This window comes from Lynx rufus, unplaced genomic scaffold (assembly GCF_022079265.1).
Source record: "Lynx rufus isolate CCGP_SWC_20201006 ecotype Redwood Valley unplaced genomic scaffold, mLynRuf1.p SCAF_15, whole genome shotgun sequence".
NCBI lineage: Eukaryota > Metazoa > Chordata > Mammalia > Carnivora > Felidae > Lynx > Lynx rufus.
The window spans coordinates 36,597,136-36,613,244 of NW_025814829.1; the positions used below are offsets into that span (position 1 = coordinate 36,597,136).

At 40.5% G+C, this 16,109-nt stretch overlaps 1 protein-coding gene across 2 annotated transcripts in view; it reads right to left on the reverse strand.

Moving 5' to 3' along the window:
* The window catches only part of STX6 (syntaxin 6), a 51,752-nt gene that overhangs the window by 23,795 nt on the left and 11,848 nt on the right, over nt 1-16,109 (reverse strand). For both annotated transcript variants that reach the window (XR_006961628.1, XM_047076862.1), the window contains exons 2-3: nt 6,947-7,116; nt 4,289-4,383 (exon numbers count right to left, since the gene is read on the reverse strand). Coding sequence is in view for 1 of the 2 variants with exons in the window: in XM_047076862.1 (XP_046932818.1) it covers nt 4,289-4,383; nt 6,947-7,116 (265 nt within the window). In the remaining variant the exon portion in view is untranslated. The remainder of the gene's footprint in view (nt 1-4,288; nt 4,384-6,946; nt 7,117-16,109) is intronic.

The following is a 16,109-nucleotide window of genomic DNA, read 5'->3' on the forward strand; positions in this document are numbered from 1 at the left end:
CAAGATCGTGACCTGGCTGAAGTCGGACGCTTAACCGACTGCGCCACCCAGGCGCCCCAAAAATTTTTTTGTTTTAAAAGAGTCTATTTCTATGTCATATAATGACTAGAGGAAATATGTAAAACTGTTAATAGCGATTATTTGCAGGGAGTGGAATGACAGAATGGAGGGGCATTTTTTACCTTTCTCATCCAGCAAAATTATTTGCATTTTAAAAATAGCAAGTATGAATTGCCTTTAATTTTAAAAATTAAAATACAAAATGCTTATGATGGCTTAACACTATGATCACAACTGTAAAAATACAACTATCATACACTGAGAAGAAAATCACCATGAGAAAATATAGCAAAGGTTGTGTTCATTATTTGGAGCTTAGATTTCTTTTTTCTATTTTCTCCTCTTATAAACTTTTCTAATTTTCCTTCATGAACATGCATTACTTTAATGAAATACGTATTTATTTAAAAAAAAATTTTTTTTAAACGTTTATTTATTTTTGAGACAGAGAGAGACAGAGCATGAACGGGGGAGGGTCAGAGAGAGGGAGACACAGAATCTGAAACAGGCTCCAGGCTCTGAGCTGTCAGCACAGAGCCCGACGTGGGGCTCGGACTCACGGACCTCGAGATCATGACCTGAGCCGAAGTCGGCCGCTTAACCGACTGAGCCACCCAGGCGCCCCTATGAAATACGTATTTAAAAGCTCCAGGTTTTTAAAGTGTCTGCTTACTAAAATATATGTGGAGGGGCCGTTAGCCCTGATGGCGAGTGACTCGTCCAATGGCTGTGCAGCGCGTGTCCTGTGTGGCCACGACAGCAGGTAAAACAGCCAGGCTTTCACTTCTAGTCGCCATTTGTTTCTATGTCCGTTAAAAGTTATCAGCCACTAGCCTCCTTATTAGGATTTGGAATTTTAAGCTAAGTCACCGAACACTGTTAAGCATTCTGTAACAACCTATCAGGCAAAAAGGTAATCAGTCATCTTCTTTCTAACACATGAAGTTTAGAACCAGCAGTCCAGAAGCAGCTAATACCATTACAATTTGGTTCGTCTGTCAAAAAAAACAAAAAAACAAAAAAAAAAAACCCACAACACAATAAATGTCCTAGTTACTTATGCTCCTGTTCCCATTTCATGGTGTCTTCCAGACTGAGTGAATGGGACACCATACATCCCAGTACTCAGCACTCAGAGGTCACACATCCCAACGTCATCTCTGTCCACATTGTACACCTCCCCTTTTTGGTTAACCATGTCTATCTTGACTTACAATGAAATGGAAACAATTCTTGGGTTGGAACAAGTTGGATTTTTTTTCGCAAGGAGTACAGTTCTCATCATCTTTGAAAGTTAGAGAGAATGTCTGTGAGGACCATTTAATTGATAAAGAAAACATAGAGCCAGAGAGGCTAAATCACTTGCCATGATGAAAATTTATTAAGGTCACAAATGAGCCTAGAACTCAGGTGTCCTCACAGTTCATTCCCTGTGCCTCTGCCATATACTTCAAAACCTTCTGCTACTAAGTTAAGAGAAAGTCACTTCTGGAACATATTTCCACAACACAAAGATTTCACATGCAAGATCTCCGATGTGTAGGTGACCCCACAAATATAAAAATGATTACTTCAAAAATATCAAAGGCTATTTACACACACACAAAAATATTTTTGCTCTCTTCAATAAAAACTGCCAGCAAAACTTAGTAAAAACTACATAAACTTCAAAGACACTTGGGAAAACACACAAACAAGACTCTTGAAACCAGGGATGCTTCTAAAAGCAAAGCCAATGGACATGAATTGCAAGGAAAAATGAGGGAAAGATGTAATTCTTCAGACAGAACAACCACACACACAAATGTACAATGTGTTACCAACTCTCCTGCCTAAGAAGGAGAAAGCTGTGGATCAAAATGTACTCCTTTTGGAGCAAATAAACGAAAACGTACTGATAACAGGATAACAGAGGACTTTATGTAAGCTTGTGATATACACATCCCAAACCTGAGCTTGGTCATAGGTTTCTTTTCCCAAATCTCCTAACTCTCTGATCCTACTCTACCTCCTCCAACTAGAACCCAGAGATCTCAGTATATAAATACTGCTTAACTAGAGACTCAGTAGGGTAAGTGTCTCTTTCTTAATCTCAGCTCAGGTCATGATCTCACGGTTCATGGGATGGAACCCTATGTCAGCGAGAAGCCTGGTTGGGATTCTCTCTCTCCCTCTCTCTCTCTGCCCCTCCCTTGCATGCATTCGCTTTCTCTCTCTCTCAAAATAAATAAATAAACATAAAAAAAAACCCTGCAAATACTGCTTAGTCAAATGCAGTAATATTTTTTTAATTAAAACAATTTTTTTTACATTTATTTATTTTTGATAGACAGAGAGACACAGAGCACAAGTTGGGGAGGGGCAGAAAGAGAAGGAGACACAGAATCCGAAGCAGGCTCCATGCTCTGAGCCGTCAGCACAGAGCCTGACGTGGGGCTCGAGCTCACAAACCGCAAGATCATGACCCGAGCTGAAGTTAGATGCTTAACCGACTGAGCCACCCAGGCGCCCCCCAAATGCAATAATATTCAATCAACACATGGTGCTTTAAGAAAAAAAATTCAAGTAAGCCTCATTACTATGTCCTTCTCTTCTGAAGGATTTCAATTAGAATTTATTAAAATGAGATCAACAAAAGCTCAATTAGGTACTGTTAACCTACAACTAGCAAACAGTAACAGCTTTCCAAAAAGGAGTCACAATTAAAACAAGAATGACTAAAAACTCTACAATACTCAGTTGGATGATACAGTGGAGTATGATTTAGACCTCAACCCTAGAAGGGCTGCAGCATTATGAAGCATGGACTTGATTTTAAACAGTTCTATCAAAGAATACACTTTAAAAAGCTTTTCAAAATGAACTTCAGTTTCTACTTCCAGTTATACCAATTAACTTAACTTTCAATATACTTACCTCTGAATTTCAATTTGCAAAACTTACAAGTAGTACTATTTTGCAGAAAGAATAAATATAATGATTAAGGTCAGGGATATATGCTTCACTGCAAGGCACCATTTAAATACTAACATCTACAGAAGTGTCTTTCAGAAAATCTATTACAAAAAATAGAAAAGCAAACCGTATGTATCAAATAAGTAATTGGAGATTTACCTTATTGGAATAAAAGGCTTCCTTATTAGAACAGTGTTCTGAACTGGCTAGAAATTAAGAGTGTCTAATTCAAATGCTCAGTGTATATAGATGGGGCACCCAGGTCCAAAAATATGAGGCCCATTAAAGTATGGCCTTATTTAAAAATAATTTAGATATATGTATATAGAAAGGCAACTAATGAATAAAAGAAGAAACAAGAATAGTTAAAGTTCAGTGATAACCTACCATCTGAAATAATTTCAAAAGGAAATCACATGACATAAAGTTTTTGGCAAACACATACCAAGGTTCCTGCCTAAGATGACTCTTAAAAAGCCATATGTTAGCGCTGGTATGATCCCAAGTCTTTTTATTCAAGGAAGCTGCTTTCTAGTACATATGTTAAAGACAGCTGGTTCTCTTACATCTAGTTATGCTAATCAAACGGCTTAGCCATATAGTTTCAAATACAAACATATCTCAAGGATACAGGATTTGACTTAAATGATATTTTCTCTTAGGTTTTTTTTTTTTTAACAATAGATTATTAGCTATGTAATTTGAGACTAAAGATTTGTTCAACTTGGACTGGCTTTTAACACTCTTGATGGATGCTTGCTCTGGACAGCTCCCGAAAGGCTGTCAAGCAGTTGTATATGGAAATGTCAGTAACACGGGTTGCAAAAGTTCCAGAAGCAATTCAGATGGTGGAAGAGGCCGCTATCCAAACCTGGTAAGAGTCACTCTGCACAATGCAAAGTGATTACCAATCCATCAAGGAACCAAATGGTTTCTACAATGGTAATTCTTCCTTTTGTCCAAAAACGCAGTAGAGCAAGAAATAAAGAGGAAACAAGAGAACTGGTTTGGAGGAATGAGAGCTATGGCCAAGTAGGACACCCTTAAAGTAACTTCCCCAGGGCCAGGCATCTACTCTCTCCATTTTGCTCCAAGAAATAAGCCTGACAATACTAGAAACAAATTTCTGTCTTTGAATCAGAGAAATTATGATGGAAAGCGGCATTTAATTCATACTAAAAAGTGGTTTCAGAGTCGACCTATTAGTTTACAATTAAGAAAAGCAGTTTGGCTATTTCTTGCACAAATAACACAGTAAGCTCATATTCCTTACCCTGACAACTTGCCGAGTGCTTGTGATGAAGGTTTTTCTTATACTCAATTCAGTCGCATCAAGGTTGAATTTTCTAGGGTTTGCTTCAACTATGCGTGGGTCAAAGAGTCAAGGTAAAGCAATTTCATCATCAAAAGTCTAACAAACGACATCATGTTAAACCACAGAATCTCTCACAGGCAAGCAATAAAATCTGGCTCGATGTCTCTGAACACACAGGCAACTTGACGCACATCATTCTCAAACTCTCTTCCCACAGCTATGAGGATCTCCATGCCTCAAAGTGGAGAAGACCCTCCGGGTTAAGACTGCTGACTGGGTTCACTATAAATCCATGGCAGTCTGACCACAGCTGAGCTGGGCTCTTCCAGAGACCTGCCAGCACTTTGTATCTATTCTTTTCTGACTCCAGATCACCTTTCCCATGACAGCTCTGAAAACCTGTTTCATCTGCTATTCCAAACCACTCCTCTTATGGCAAGAAGCTAACCCTGCTTACGAATCTAGAGATCGAGGCTTCTTCAGTGAAGCTTCCCCTGATCTCCTCACCCCCAGCCTGGTCCTGCTGCCCCATGTCAGACACTCACATGGCTCTCTGTACTTTTCTCTTACAGTTTGCAAATAGACATTTGTGTTATTCTGATTAATGTCTGTTCCCCTGTCCCCAGAGCTCCTCACTACTCCCCACCATAAATTCCATGAGGGCCAGTACACTGTTCTGCTCATCAGTCCCATCCCAGTAACTAACAAAATACATGGCACACTCAGGGATTACTTGCTGAATGCGTGATGAAAACAGCATACTTCATTTTATTGTGCTTTGTTTTACTGCACTTAGTAGACACTGTGTGTTTTACCAATTGAAGGTTTGTGGCAACCCAGTGTCAAGCAAGTCTATTGGTACCATTTTTCCAACAGCATTTGTTCCCTTTGTGTCTCTGTGTCACCTTTTGGTAATTCTAGCAATATTTCAAGCTTTTTCACTGTTATATTGGTTATGGTGATCTGTGGTTGTAACTCACTGAAAGCTCAGATGATGACTAGGATTTTTCAGCAATATTTTTATGTTAAAGATTTTATTTTTAAGTAATCTCTACACCCAACATGGGGCTCAAATTTACAATCCCGAGATCAAGAGACACGTGCTTTACCAACTGAGTCAGCCAGGCACCCCAGCAATAAAGTATTTTTAAATTAAAGTATATACACTGTTTTTAGACAACATCCTATTGCACACTTAACAGAGTACAGTCTAGTGTCGACATCACTTCTATGCACAGAGAAACCCCAAAACTTCACTTGACTTGCTTTATTGCGATACTCACTTGACTGTGGTGATCTGGAACCGAACCCACAGTATCTCCTCTTTCTCTCGTAATTTCTGTCTCCCCAATCTTGTCTTCTTCCATCTCAAGGGAAGACGGATCTTCCTGTATCTGTGCTTTTGATCCCATCCTCTCACATATTTTGTTCCACTAATTTTAAAGAACATGCTTGTTTTTTAAAAATAATTTAAAAAGAGGACGCCTGGGTGGCTCAGACGGTTAAGCAACCGACTCTTGACCTCAGCTCAGGTCATGATCTCATGGTTCGTGGGTTTGAGCCCCACATGGGGCTCTGCACTGACAGTGCAGAGCCTGCTTGGGATTTTCTCGTCCTCTCTCTCCCTTGCTTGTGCCCCCCTCCCTTGCTTGTGCACACACTCGTTCTCTCAAAAAATCAATAAATAAACTTAAAAAATAGTAATTTAAAAGGCACCCAGGGTCATTATGATTAACAGAAATACATATAAATTATGCAGTCCACACATCAACTGCACATGAACCCACGCTATGGAGTGATTCTGACGAAAGCCGGTTTCCTAGGTCACACTTACTGAAAGAACAAAAGAGAACTGAGAACGTGCAGCTGGCATACCATCAACGTTTTTGATTGGCTGGAATTTTTCCACCTGAGAAAAGGCCACATAGTTCAGCTTTTACAGTTCTCTGGTTCGTCAGTCAGGTCAGTGCACTTCTTTAACATCAACAGCATGACTTAAATGTAACAGATCTGCTTTTACCAAATGCAACTGGATGGTTTAGAATGCTTCTCCGATGGACACTGGCATTCTAGCATCACCTCCTGAATTGGAAGAAGACAATCCACAAAAGGATCTTCTTTTGATTTCTAATCAACAACGTATAACACTGGCCTGTATACACCTCTATGTAATAATGACCGCTAACACAGAAGCTCACTGTGCGTCAGGCACCATACTCTACCTGCTACACTTCCAACAATCCTATGAGCTAGGTACTACTATTATCCTAACTTTCTACTGAAGAGGAAACTGAAGCAGAGAACAACGCTCCAAGTCAAACAGATAGTAACTGGTATAGTTAGGGCTTGAACACACAATCTGACTCCAGGGTCTGAGCTTATAACCACTGCACTACACTGTCTCCACACTGCCTGAGTTATCATGCACCGTAGAAGAACGTGGCCCCTAAACCTTAGCTCACTGGGCAACTATTTTGAGTGTATCATGGTACAAAGAAGAGCAACATCAATCAACTAGAAAAGGAAATATCTAATCTATGTACTTGAGACACCTGGACAAAAATGTGTTCATTTTTCTGTCCATCCCAGAGGCACAGGCACCATAGAGAAGGATATTGATGGTCTCGTCAAGGTCCTCCAGATCCCACTCTATGCTCCGGAGGTTGTTTCTCAGCTCATTGGTGGTCCAGTCGATTTCTTCCCTTGTTGCTGTGGAGGGGTCCTGGAGGAGCTCTGTCCATCTCTGAAACAAGCCCTGGGCAGTGTTGACTGCTTTCTGTACCTCTCTGTAATCAAGGGGAAGGGAAAGGGCAGAAATCAGAGACAACACATTCCATGAACAAGTTACTACTGCTTGACTTTAAGTTGACGCCTGTGATCATGTACCATCTTCAGCACCTACCACTCCTAAAAGTATTTTTAGCTCTTTACAGAAGGCTCCTCATGAACAAATATCAAAGTTCAAACCTTTAAAGATACCAGTCCTAGTATTATGTTCTCAGCTGATTTTGGGATAAAACAGTCATTATTTAAGTAGTTATATCAAGTTGATTAGAGAAGGACAAAATGTAATTTTTCTCTCAATGGACTATACTTAAAAATCCTGTAAGAAGCAATCCTACAAATTAACTAAAGTGCCATTAACATTCACACATGCTGCCATTTGGTGTGATATTTTATATTCATATGAACAAGTCCTAACAAAGCTTCCCTTTTCCTGCATGGAGGAAGAATGAGGGTAAAAAGGGTGGAGGAAGGGTTACTCACACAGCTAGTCTTTTTGAAGGTAAGTATTTAAAAAAATTTTTTTTAATCTTTATTTTTGAGAGAGAGAGAGAGAGAGAGAGAGAGCAAGTGGGGGAGAAGCAGAGAGAGAGGGAGACACAAAATCTGAAGCAGGCTCCAGGCTCTGAGCTGTCAGCACAGAGCCCAATGCGGGGCTTGAACCCACGAACCATGAGATCATGACCTCAGTGGAAGTCGGACGCTTACCCGACTGAGCCACCCAGGCACCCCTGAAGGTAAGTATTTTAATCTGAAGGTAAGTATTTTAATTTAGCCATTCTGATAGGTGTGCGGTGATATCTCATTATAGTCTTGATTTGCATTTCCCTGATGATGAGTGATGTTGAGCATCTTTTCATGTATTTGTTGGCCATCCATATGTCTGCTTTGGAGAAATGCCTGTTCATGTCTTCTGCCCATTTTTTAAATTGGATTATTTGTTTTTTGAGTGTTGAGCTATATCAGTTCTTTATATATTTTGGATACTAACCCTGTATCAGAGACATCATCTGCAAATATCTTCTCCCATTTAGGAGCTTGTCTTTTAATCTGAGACATTTTTAAATCCAAAATCTCACTGGTCTTCCTAATATTATTACCTTTAAATATATACATGTATACAATATACATATAGCAGGTGAGTGTGTTTCTTGTTTAGAGAGGGAAACCAGGTCATTAAGTGTTATGATCTAGCATGCTTTCAACTTAGAGTCACAAGGTTTTAAAAACTTCCCCCCACCTTCCATGCTCATGGGTTAGAAGAACAAATACTGTTAAAATGTCTACACCACCCAATCTACACATTTAATGCAACCCCTATCAAAATATCAACAGCCTTTTTCACAGAGCTAGAACAATCCTAAAATTTGAATGGGACTGCAAAAGATCCTGCATAGCCAAAGTAATCTTAAAAAAGAAAAAGCAAAGCTGGAAGCCTCTCAATTCCGGACTTCAAGCTGTATTACAAAGCTGTAGTCATCAAGACAGTATGGTACTGGCATAAAAACAGACACACAGATCAGTGGAATAGAACAGAAAACCCAGAAATGCACTCAACTATATGGTCAACTAATCTTTGACAAAGCAGGAAAGAATATCCGATGGAAAAAAGACAGTCTCTTCAATAAATGGTGCTGGGAAAACCAGACAGCAACATGCAAAAGAATGAAACTGGACCACTTTCTTACACCATACACAAAAATAAATTCGAAATGGATGAAAGACCTAAATGTGAGACAGGAAACCCTCAAAATCCTACAGGAGAACAGAAGCAGCAACGTCTTTGACCTTGGCCGCCGGAGCAACTTCTTACTTGTTCCAGAGGCAAGGGAAAGAAAAGCAAATACGAACTATTGGGACCTCATCAAGATAAAAAGCTTCCACACAGTGAAGGAAACAACAAAACTAAAAAGCAACCTTCAAAATGGGAGAAGACATTTGCAAATGACGTATCTGATAAAGGGTTAGTACCCAAAATCTATAAAGAACTTATCAAATTCAACATCCAAAAAACAAATAATCCAGTTAAGAAATGGGGAGAAGGGAGGTGCCTGGGTGGCTCAGGTGGTTAAGTGTCCAACTCTTGATTTCAGCTCAGGTCATGATCTCAAGGTATGTGAGATCCAGCCTCACATCAGGCTCTGTGCTGACAGCAGAAGACATGAATAGAAATTTTTCCAAAGAAAACATACAGATGGCTAACAGACACATGAAAAGATGCTCAACACCATGGAAATACAAATCAAAACTACAATGAGATATCACCTCACACCAATCATAATGGCTAAAATTAACAACACAGAAAAAAACACGTGTAAGTGATGATGCAGAGAAAGGGGAGCCCTCTTATACTGTTGGTGGAAAACAATATGGAAGTTCCTGAAAAAGTTAAAAATAGAACTACCCTATCATCAGCAATGACACTAGGTATTTACCCAAAGGATATAAGAATACTAAGAATACTAACTTGAAGCAATACCTGCACCCCAATGTTTATAGCAACATTATCAACAACAGCCAAATTATGGAAAGAGCCCAAATGTCAATCAACTGATGAATGGGTAACAAAGATGTGGTGGAACAGGGGCACCGGGGTGGCTCAGTCGGTTAAGTGTCTGACTTTGGCTCAGGTTGTGAACTCGTGGTTCATGAGTTCCAGCCCCATGTCAGGCTCTGTGCTGTCGGCTCAGGCCCTGGAGCCTGCTTCAGATTCATGTCTCTCTCTCTCTCTCTCTCTCTCTCTCTCTCTGTTCCTCCCCAGCTTCCACTCTGTCCCTCTCTCTCTCTCTCTCTCTCAAAAATAAAGATTAAAAAAAAGAGGATATGGTGGAATAAAAAAGAATGAAATCTTGACATCTGATGTGGATGGAGCTAAAAAGTATTATGCTATGCGAAATAAGTCAGTCAGAGAGACAAATACCATATGATTTCACTCTTATGTGGAATTTAAGAAACAAAACAAATGAACATGGCGGGAGAAAGAGAGGAAAACCAAGAAACAGACTCTTAAGTGTAGAGAACAAATTGATGGTTGTTACCAGAGGGGAGATGATGGGGTGCAGTTGGAGGAGGTGGGTTGAGTAGGTGATGTTGGAATTAAGGAGGCCACTTGTTGTGATGAGCACCAGGTGTGGTATGCAAGTGTTGAATTACTAAATTCTATACCTGAAACTAATATTATATTGTATGTTAACTGAAATTTAAATAAAAACTTGGGAAAATAAATAAATAAATAGATAAATAAATAAATAAATGTGATACACATTTAAAAAAAGACCAACCACTTTTGAGGCAGCATTCTATATTGGTGTGGTAAAAATGACACTATATAACTTTTGGGAAGTACAGATAGACCTAGAAAAGAAAAAAACAAACAAAAAATTGGGGTGCCCAGATGGCTCAGTCAGTTGAGTGTCTGACTCCGGCTCTGGTCATCATCTTGTGGTTGGGGAGTTCGAGCTCCACATCAGGGTCTCTGCTGTCAACATGGAGCCCATTTCGGATCCTCTGTCCACCCTCCCTCAAAAATAAATAAACATTAAAAAAAAAGGCAAAACTTTGCCCCCTACCAATGGGCCAACACCCATAATTTATTTTTTTATGTTTATTTATTGAGAGAGAGAAAGAAAGAGAGAGAGGGAGGAAGGGAGGGCAGAGAAAGAGAATCCTAAGCAGGCTCTGCACTGTCAGCACAGAGTCCAATGTGGGGGTCGAACTCATGAAATGGGAGATCATGACCTGAGCCAAAATCAAGAGTCGGACACTTTACCAAATGAGCCACCCAGGTGCCCCCAATATCTATCTACAATTTAAATGTTGTAATTGAATACTATTGCTTATAAAAGCCAAAAAGGAATCATTTTACTATCATATGGTCTATTGCATACAAAGATTATAATCTTCATGCACCCAAACTATGAGACCTGTTTTGATCCTTCTATGACTTCTTAACCAATTCTTCTGGGTGCACACTCAGGGTGTTTGCTACCTGTAGCTTTAAGACAGAAACTGCATGCATCCTATTCCCTCTGACATTTCAAGTACCAGAAGACAAAGCACTTACAAAATGAAGAAAGGTGCATAACAATAATATTTTGGTTTGAGACCACTCATGAGAGCTAGAACGCTGAGTGTTAAACACAGAATACAGCTATTGGGCCAGGCTGAATACACCAACGAGCTATATGGCCAACAGTGAATCTCCTCAGGTAAGTTCAGCACCCAGTTTATGAGTTAGCAGAGTTCTCTCATTGTTCCTCCCCTATCAGCCTTATACTTGCAGTGCTAATGAGAAACTCTAACATAAAATGGGGAAGGACTAACTGACATATAAATCCACTTTTAAATTTTTAGTAAGGTTTCTGGCTGATCTGGTAGAGAAGGAGGTACACACCTTCCCATAATCTGAGGTAATTGGTTTATTTGTAAGTGTTGAGTATCATCTATGATAATAAGAGTTTAAAGAGGTATCTATAACGACATCTCATTTTAAAGAATATAAAATTACCACTTCTGTAAAGTAAACATAAATTCCTTTTTGAGACCTAGAAGCCTTAAACCACAGAAGCCTCAGGCCAGGGCATCCCTCATTCTCCATCACCAGAACACAACCATAATGCTTGAATTATCTTAACTAAACATTCATACACTTTTCTGATCTCAGGGTTTCTTTGCACTCTTCAAAATTACTGAAGACCCCCAAAACTTAAATTGATGTGGGTTATTTATCTACTGCCGCTTACCATATTAGAAATCCAAACATGTTTAAAAAAGTATCAAGTAATCAAACATGACAATGAACTTACTACATGTTAACATAATGTTTTTACAAAAAAATAACATCTTAAAAATCCACACTCTTTCACATGTTTGCAAATCTCTTTAATATCTGGTTTAACAGAAGACAGCTAGATTCTCATATCTGCTTCTACATTCAGTCTGTGAACATGTTTTGTTGAAGTATATGAGGAAAACCCAGCCTCATGCAGATAGACAGATGGAAAAGGGAGGAGTATTTTAACAGTCTTTTTAGATAATTGTGGATATTCCTTTTTGCCACTATACCAAAACTCAACAAAACGGCCGCTTCTTAAAGGCTAGTTGCAATGTGGAACCTGAAACTGTATCAAAGACTTTTTGAACTCTCATGTATTACAATCCATTGCCCTACCTTGTATTTTGAATGGATCTTTCACCCACCCATGTCTAATTTTTTTTTTTAATTTTTTAAACGTTTATTTATTTTTGAGACAGAGAGAAACAGAGCATGAACAGGGGAGGCGCAGAGAGAGAGGGAGACACAGAACCGGAAGTAGGCTCCAGGCTCTGAGCCATCAGCCCAGAGCCCGACGCGGGGCTCGAACTCACGGAACGTGAGATCGTGACCTGAGCTGAAGTCGGACGCTTAACTGACTGAGCCACCCAGGCGCCCCACCCACGTCTAATTTTATCACATGTACTGGTCATCTGGAAAATACTAGTATACTGAGTATCACAGGTCTTGAAAATGCTGAGTCTTTCCATTATACACTATCCAAAATCATATAATATCACCACCAACATCATAAGAAAAACTTAATTACTGGGAATATGTAAGATGATAGTACTTGAGAGAAGTTTTCCAAAATTCTGTTTTTAAACAAAGGCTCTAATTTTATGATCATTGAAAATACTGTCAATTGTTTTCTGTTAAGTGACAGGTTCACTTCATTCATTTCTGAGAAAATATCTCAAGTATTTTTTAATTTTGAAATTTGAGAACATATGCAAGTTCCAGTAACAAGTTTGCCAGGCATTCTTTCAAGTAAAAATGGGATCTGTGAAGGGAAAACACGAGCTATTTCAGCTTGCAACTCAATCACAAATTATTTTTCCTGGAGATAGCCATCTTATTTCATTCACAATATAGCAAAAGTGCTTTGGCACACTCTCATTTTGCCACACAGAATGTCAAAATGTGTCCTAAGGGGATGCCTGGGTGGCTCAGTCAGTTAAGCAACTTCAGCTCAGGTCATAATCTCACGGTTCATGGGTTCAAGACCCGCATCGGGCTCTGTGCTGACAGCTCAGAGCCTAGAGCCTGCTTCAGATTTTGTGTCTCCCTCCCTCTGCCCCTCCCCTGCTCATGTTCTGTCTCTGTCTCTCTCTCAAAAAATAAACATTAAATTTTTTTAAAAATGTGTATTAAGACTGGGAGAAAACGTTCATGAATTATATATCTGATCAATGTCTTTTATCTAAAATATAATTTTTAAAAAAACTCTCAAAACTTAATAAGAAAACAAACCCAACTAAGAACTGGGAGTATGGTGCCTGAGTGGCTCAGTCGGTTAACTGTCCATCTTTTGGCTCAGGTCATGATCTCACGGTTTGGGGTTTGGGAGATCGAGCCCCATGTGTCGAGAGCTCTGTTTGGGATTCTCTTTTCCTCTCTCTCTGCTCCTCCTGCACATGCTCTCTCAAAATAAATAAACTTAAAAGACATTTTAAAGAAATGGAGGGAATGAGGCACCTGGGTGGCTTAGTCAGCTGAGCATCCAACTCTTGATTTCAGGGTCAGGTCATGATCCCTGGGTGGTGAAATCAAGCCCCAAGCCAGGCTCCACACTGAACGTGGAGCCTTCTTTAAGATTCTCTCTTTTTCTCCCTCTGCCCCTCTCCCCCAATGGAGCTCATTCTCTCAAAAACACAAACAAACAAACAACAAAACCCAGAAAGAAATGGGGGGTGGGGAATGGGCAGGGGCGACTGGGGCGGGGGGCTCAGTCAGTTAAACATCTGACTTCAGTTCAGGTCATGAACTCACAGCAGGTGAGCACGAGCCCTGAATTGGGCTCTGTGCTGACAGTGTGGAGCCTGCTTGGGATTCTCTCTCTCTCCCTCTCTCTTGCCCCTCCCCACCTTATGCTTTCTCTCTCTCTCAAATAAGTAAAAACTTAAAAGAAAAAACAGCAAAAGGGAAACGGGCAAAAGATGTGAATAGTGCTTTCCCCAAAGATGACATACAGATGACAGCTTAAGAACATAAAACGTCCAATACCATTAGTCATTAGAGACATGCAAATTAAATGCACAGTGAGATACCACTACACATGGCCAAAAACAAACCGAGGATGCCCAAATGCTGACCGGGCGGCGGAGTAGCCGGGATTCTCCTGCATTTCTCAAGGGAATGCAAAATGGCACAGCGACTTCGTAAAATAGTGTGGCTGTGTCTTAAAATTAAACATACGTTTACCATATAACCCAACAATCTCACTTCTAGGTGACATGAAAACTTACGTTCACACAACCACCTGCAAATTCTTAGAGCAGCTTTAGTCGTCACTGCCAAAAATTAAAAACACCCAAGCGACAGCAACTCAGGCAGTTGCACCTGCCCTGACAAAAGCTCCGGCCAGCCCAGAGCGCCCAGACCAGTTTGAGTGTGACCCCCCCCCTGACTCAAGCCTGGGGAAGATGGAGCGTGGAGTGACCTCCAGAAGGACCTACAACTCCCTTTCCCTCATTATAACGCTAAAACCTCCCCCAATCCCCCAATGAGGAGCGCAAGCCTCATTTACATAACATACGAAGCTCACACAGGCAGGTTTTCTTATGGTGCAGGCACCTTACACCCACCTCCACATTTGATGACAAGGCTCCCTTTTTAAATATTCATCCTAACCCTAAGTAAAAGGAACACATCCATACTTGCTTGGGGAGTCACAGTTTTACAAGTTATTCCCTGTGAACTCCTTCTTTGATGCAAATATTTCCTTTGTGCAACGACTCACCTGCTGTAGTTTTTTTTTTAATTTTTTAATGTTTATTCATTTTTGAGAGACAGAGTGCGAGTGGGGGAGGGGCAGAGAGAGGGAGACAGAATCCAAAGCAGGCTCCAGGCTCTGAGCTGTCAGCACAGGACCCGCTGTGGGGCTCAAAACCCACAAACTGTGAGATCATGACCTGAGCCGAAGTTGCATGCTTAACCTACTGAGCCACCCAAGCGCCCCTCACCTGCTGTAGTTTCTATCTGTGACTCACCAAGGAGTAAACTTGCAGAGAACTTTTTAGGGGAGATGTATCGGTCCCATACCTTATTTGTGAGACGGTGGTTACGCATGACTGTATCAGTTTGTCAAATCTTGAAGAACTGTACACTAAAAATTAGGGTCAGTTTTACTGTAGGTAAATCATAACTTTTAAAAAAGAAAGGTCTTGGGGCACCTGGGTGGCTCAGTCAGTTAAGCGTCCGACTTCAGCTCAGGTCATGATCTCACCGTCCATGAGTTCAAGCCCCACGATGGGCTCTGTGCAGACAGCTCGGAGCCCGGAACCTGCTTTGGATTCTGTGTCTCCCTCTCTCTCTGCCCCTCTCCCACTCATGCTCCGTCTCTCTCTCTCAAAAACAAACGTCAAAAAGAAAAGAAAAGAAAGAGAGAGAGAGAGAGAGAGAGAGAGAGAAAGAAAGAAAGAAAGAAAGAAAGAAAGAAAGAAAGAAAGAAAGAAAGGTCTTCAAGGATAGATTTGACACAACTAACAATTTTTACTGTTTCAGGAAGGGCATTCTTAAGGGTACATGACCTCCCCCTCCACCCCCCTACTGTGAGGGAGGAACACAACGAGTACCAGACCGGTGTAGTGCCACGGCCTGGGTTTAGGTGACGGGATCAACAGTTTTATCTGCCACAGGTTTCTGCACCATTGGTGTAAATGTGAGTACAATGGAAAAAACAAACAACACCTGAGTTTTATTACGAAAAGCATTTTAAGCCAAGGGACTCTTCTGTGAGAGGGGCGGGAACCCCTTGAGATTCAAGGACCACACTTTCATAACCATAACTCTGAAGACACTGATAGACTTGAGGGGGAGGTGGGGCACATGCATGGATTCAATCCTAGCAGCACAGAGTGAAATCAGGGAGCTCTTAAGCATGTTCTGAAGAAGTAATCAAAGAAATGGCAGGAAACAGAAAAATGCCACAAAGCAATTCCAGGATAACATCCAACACCC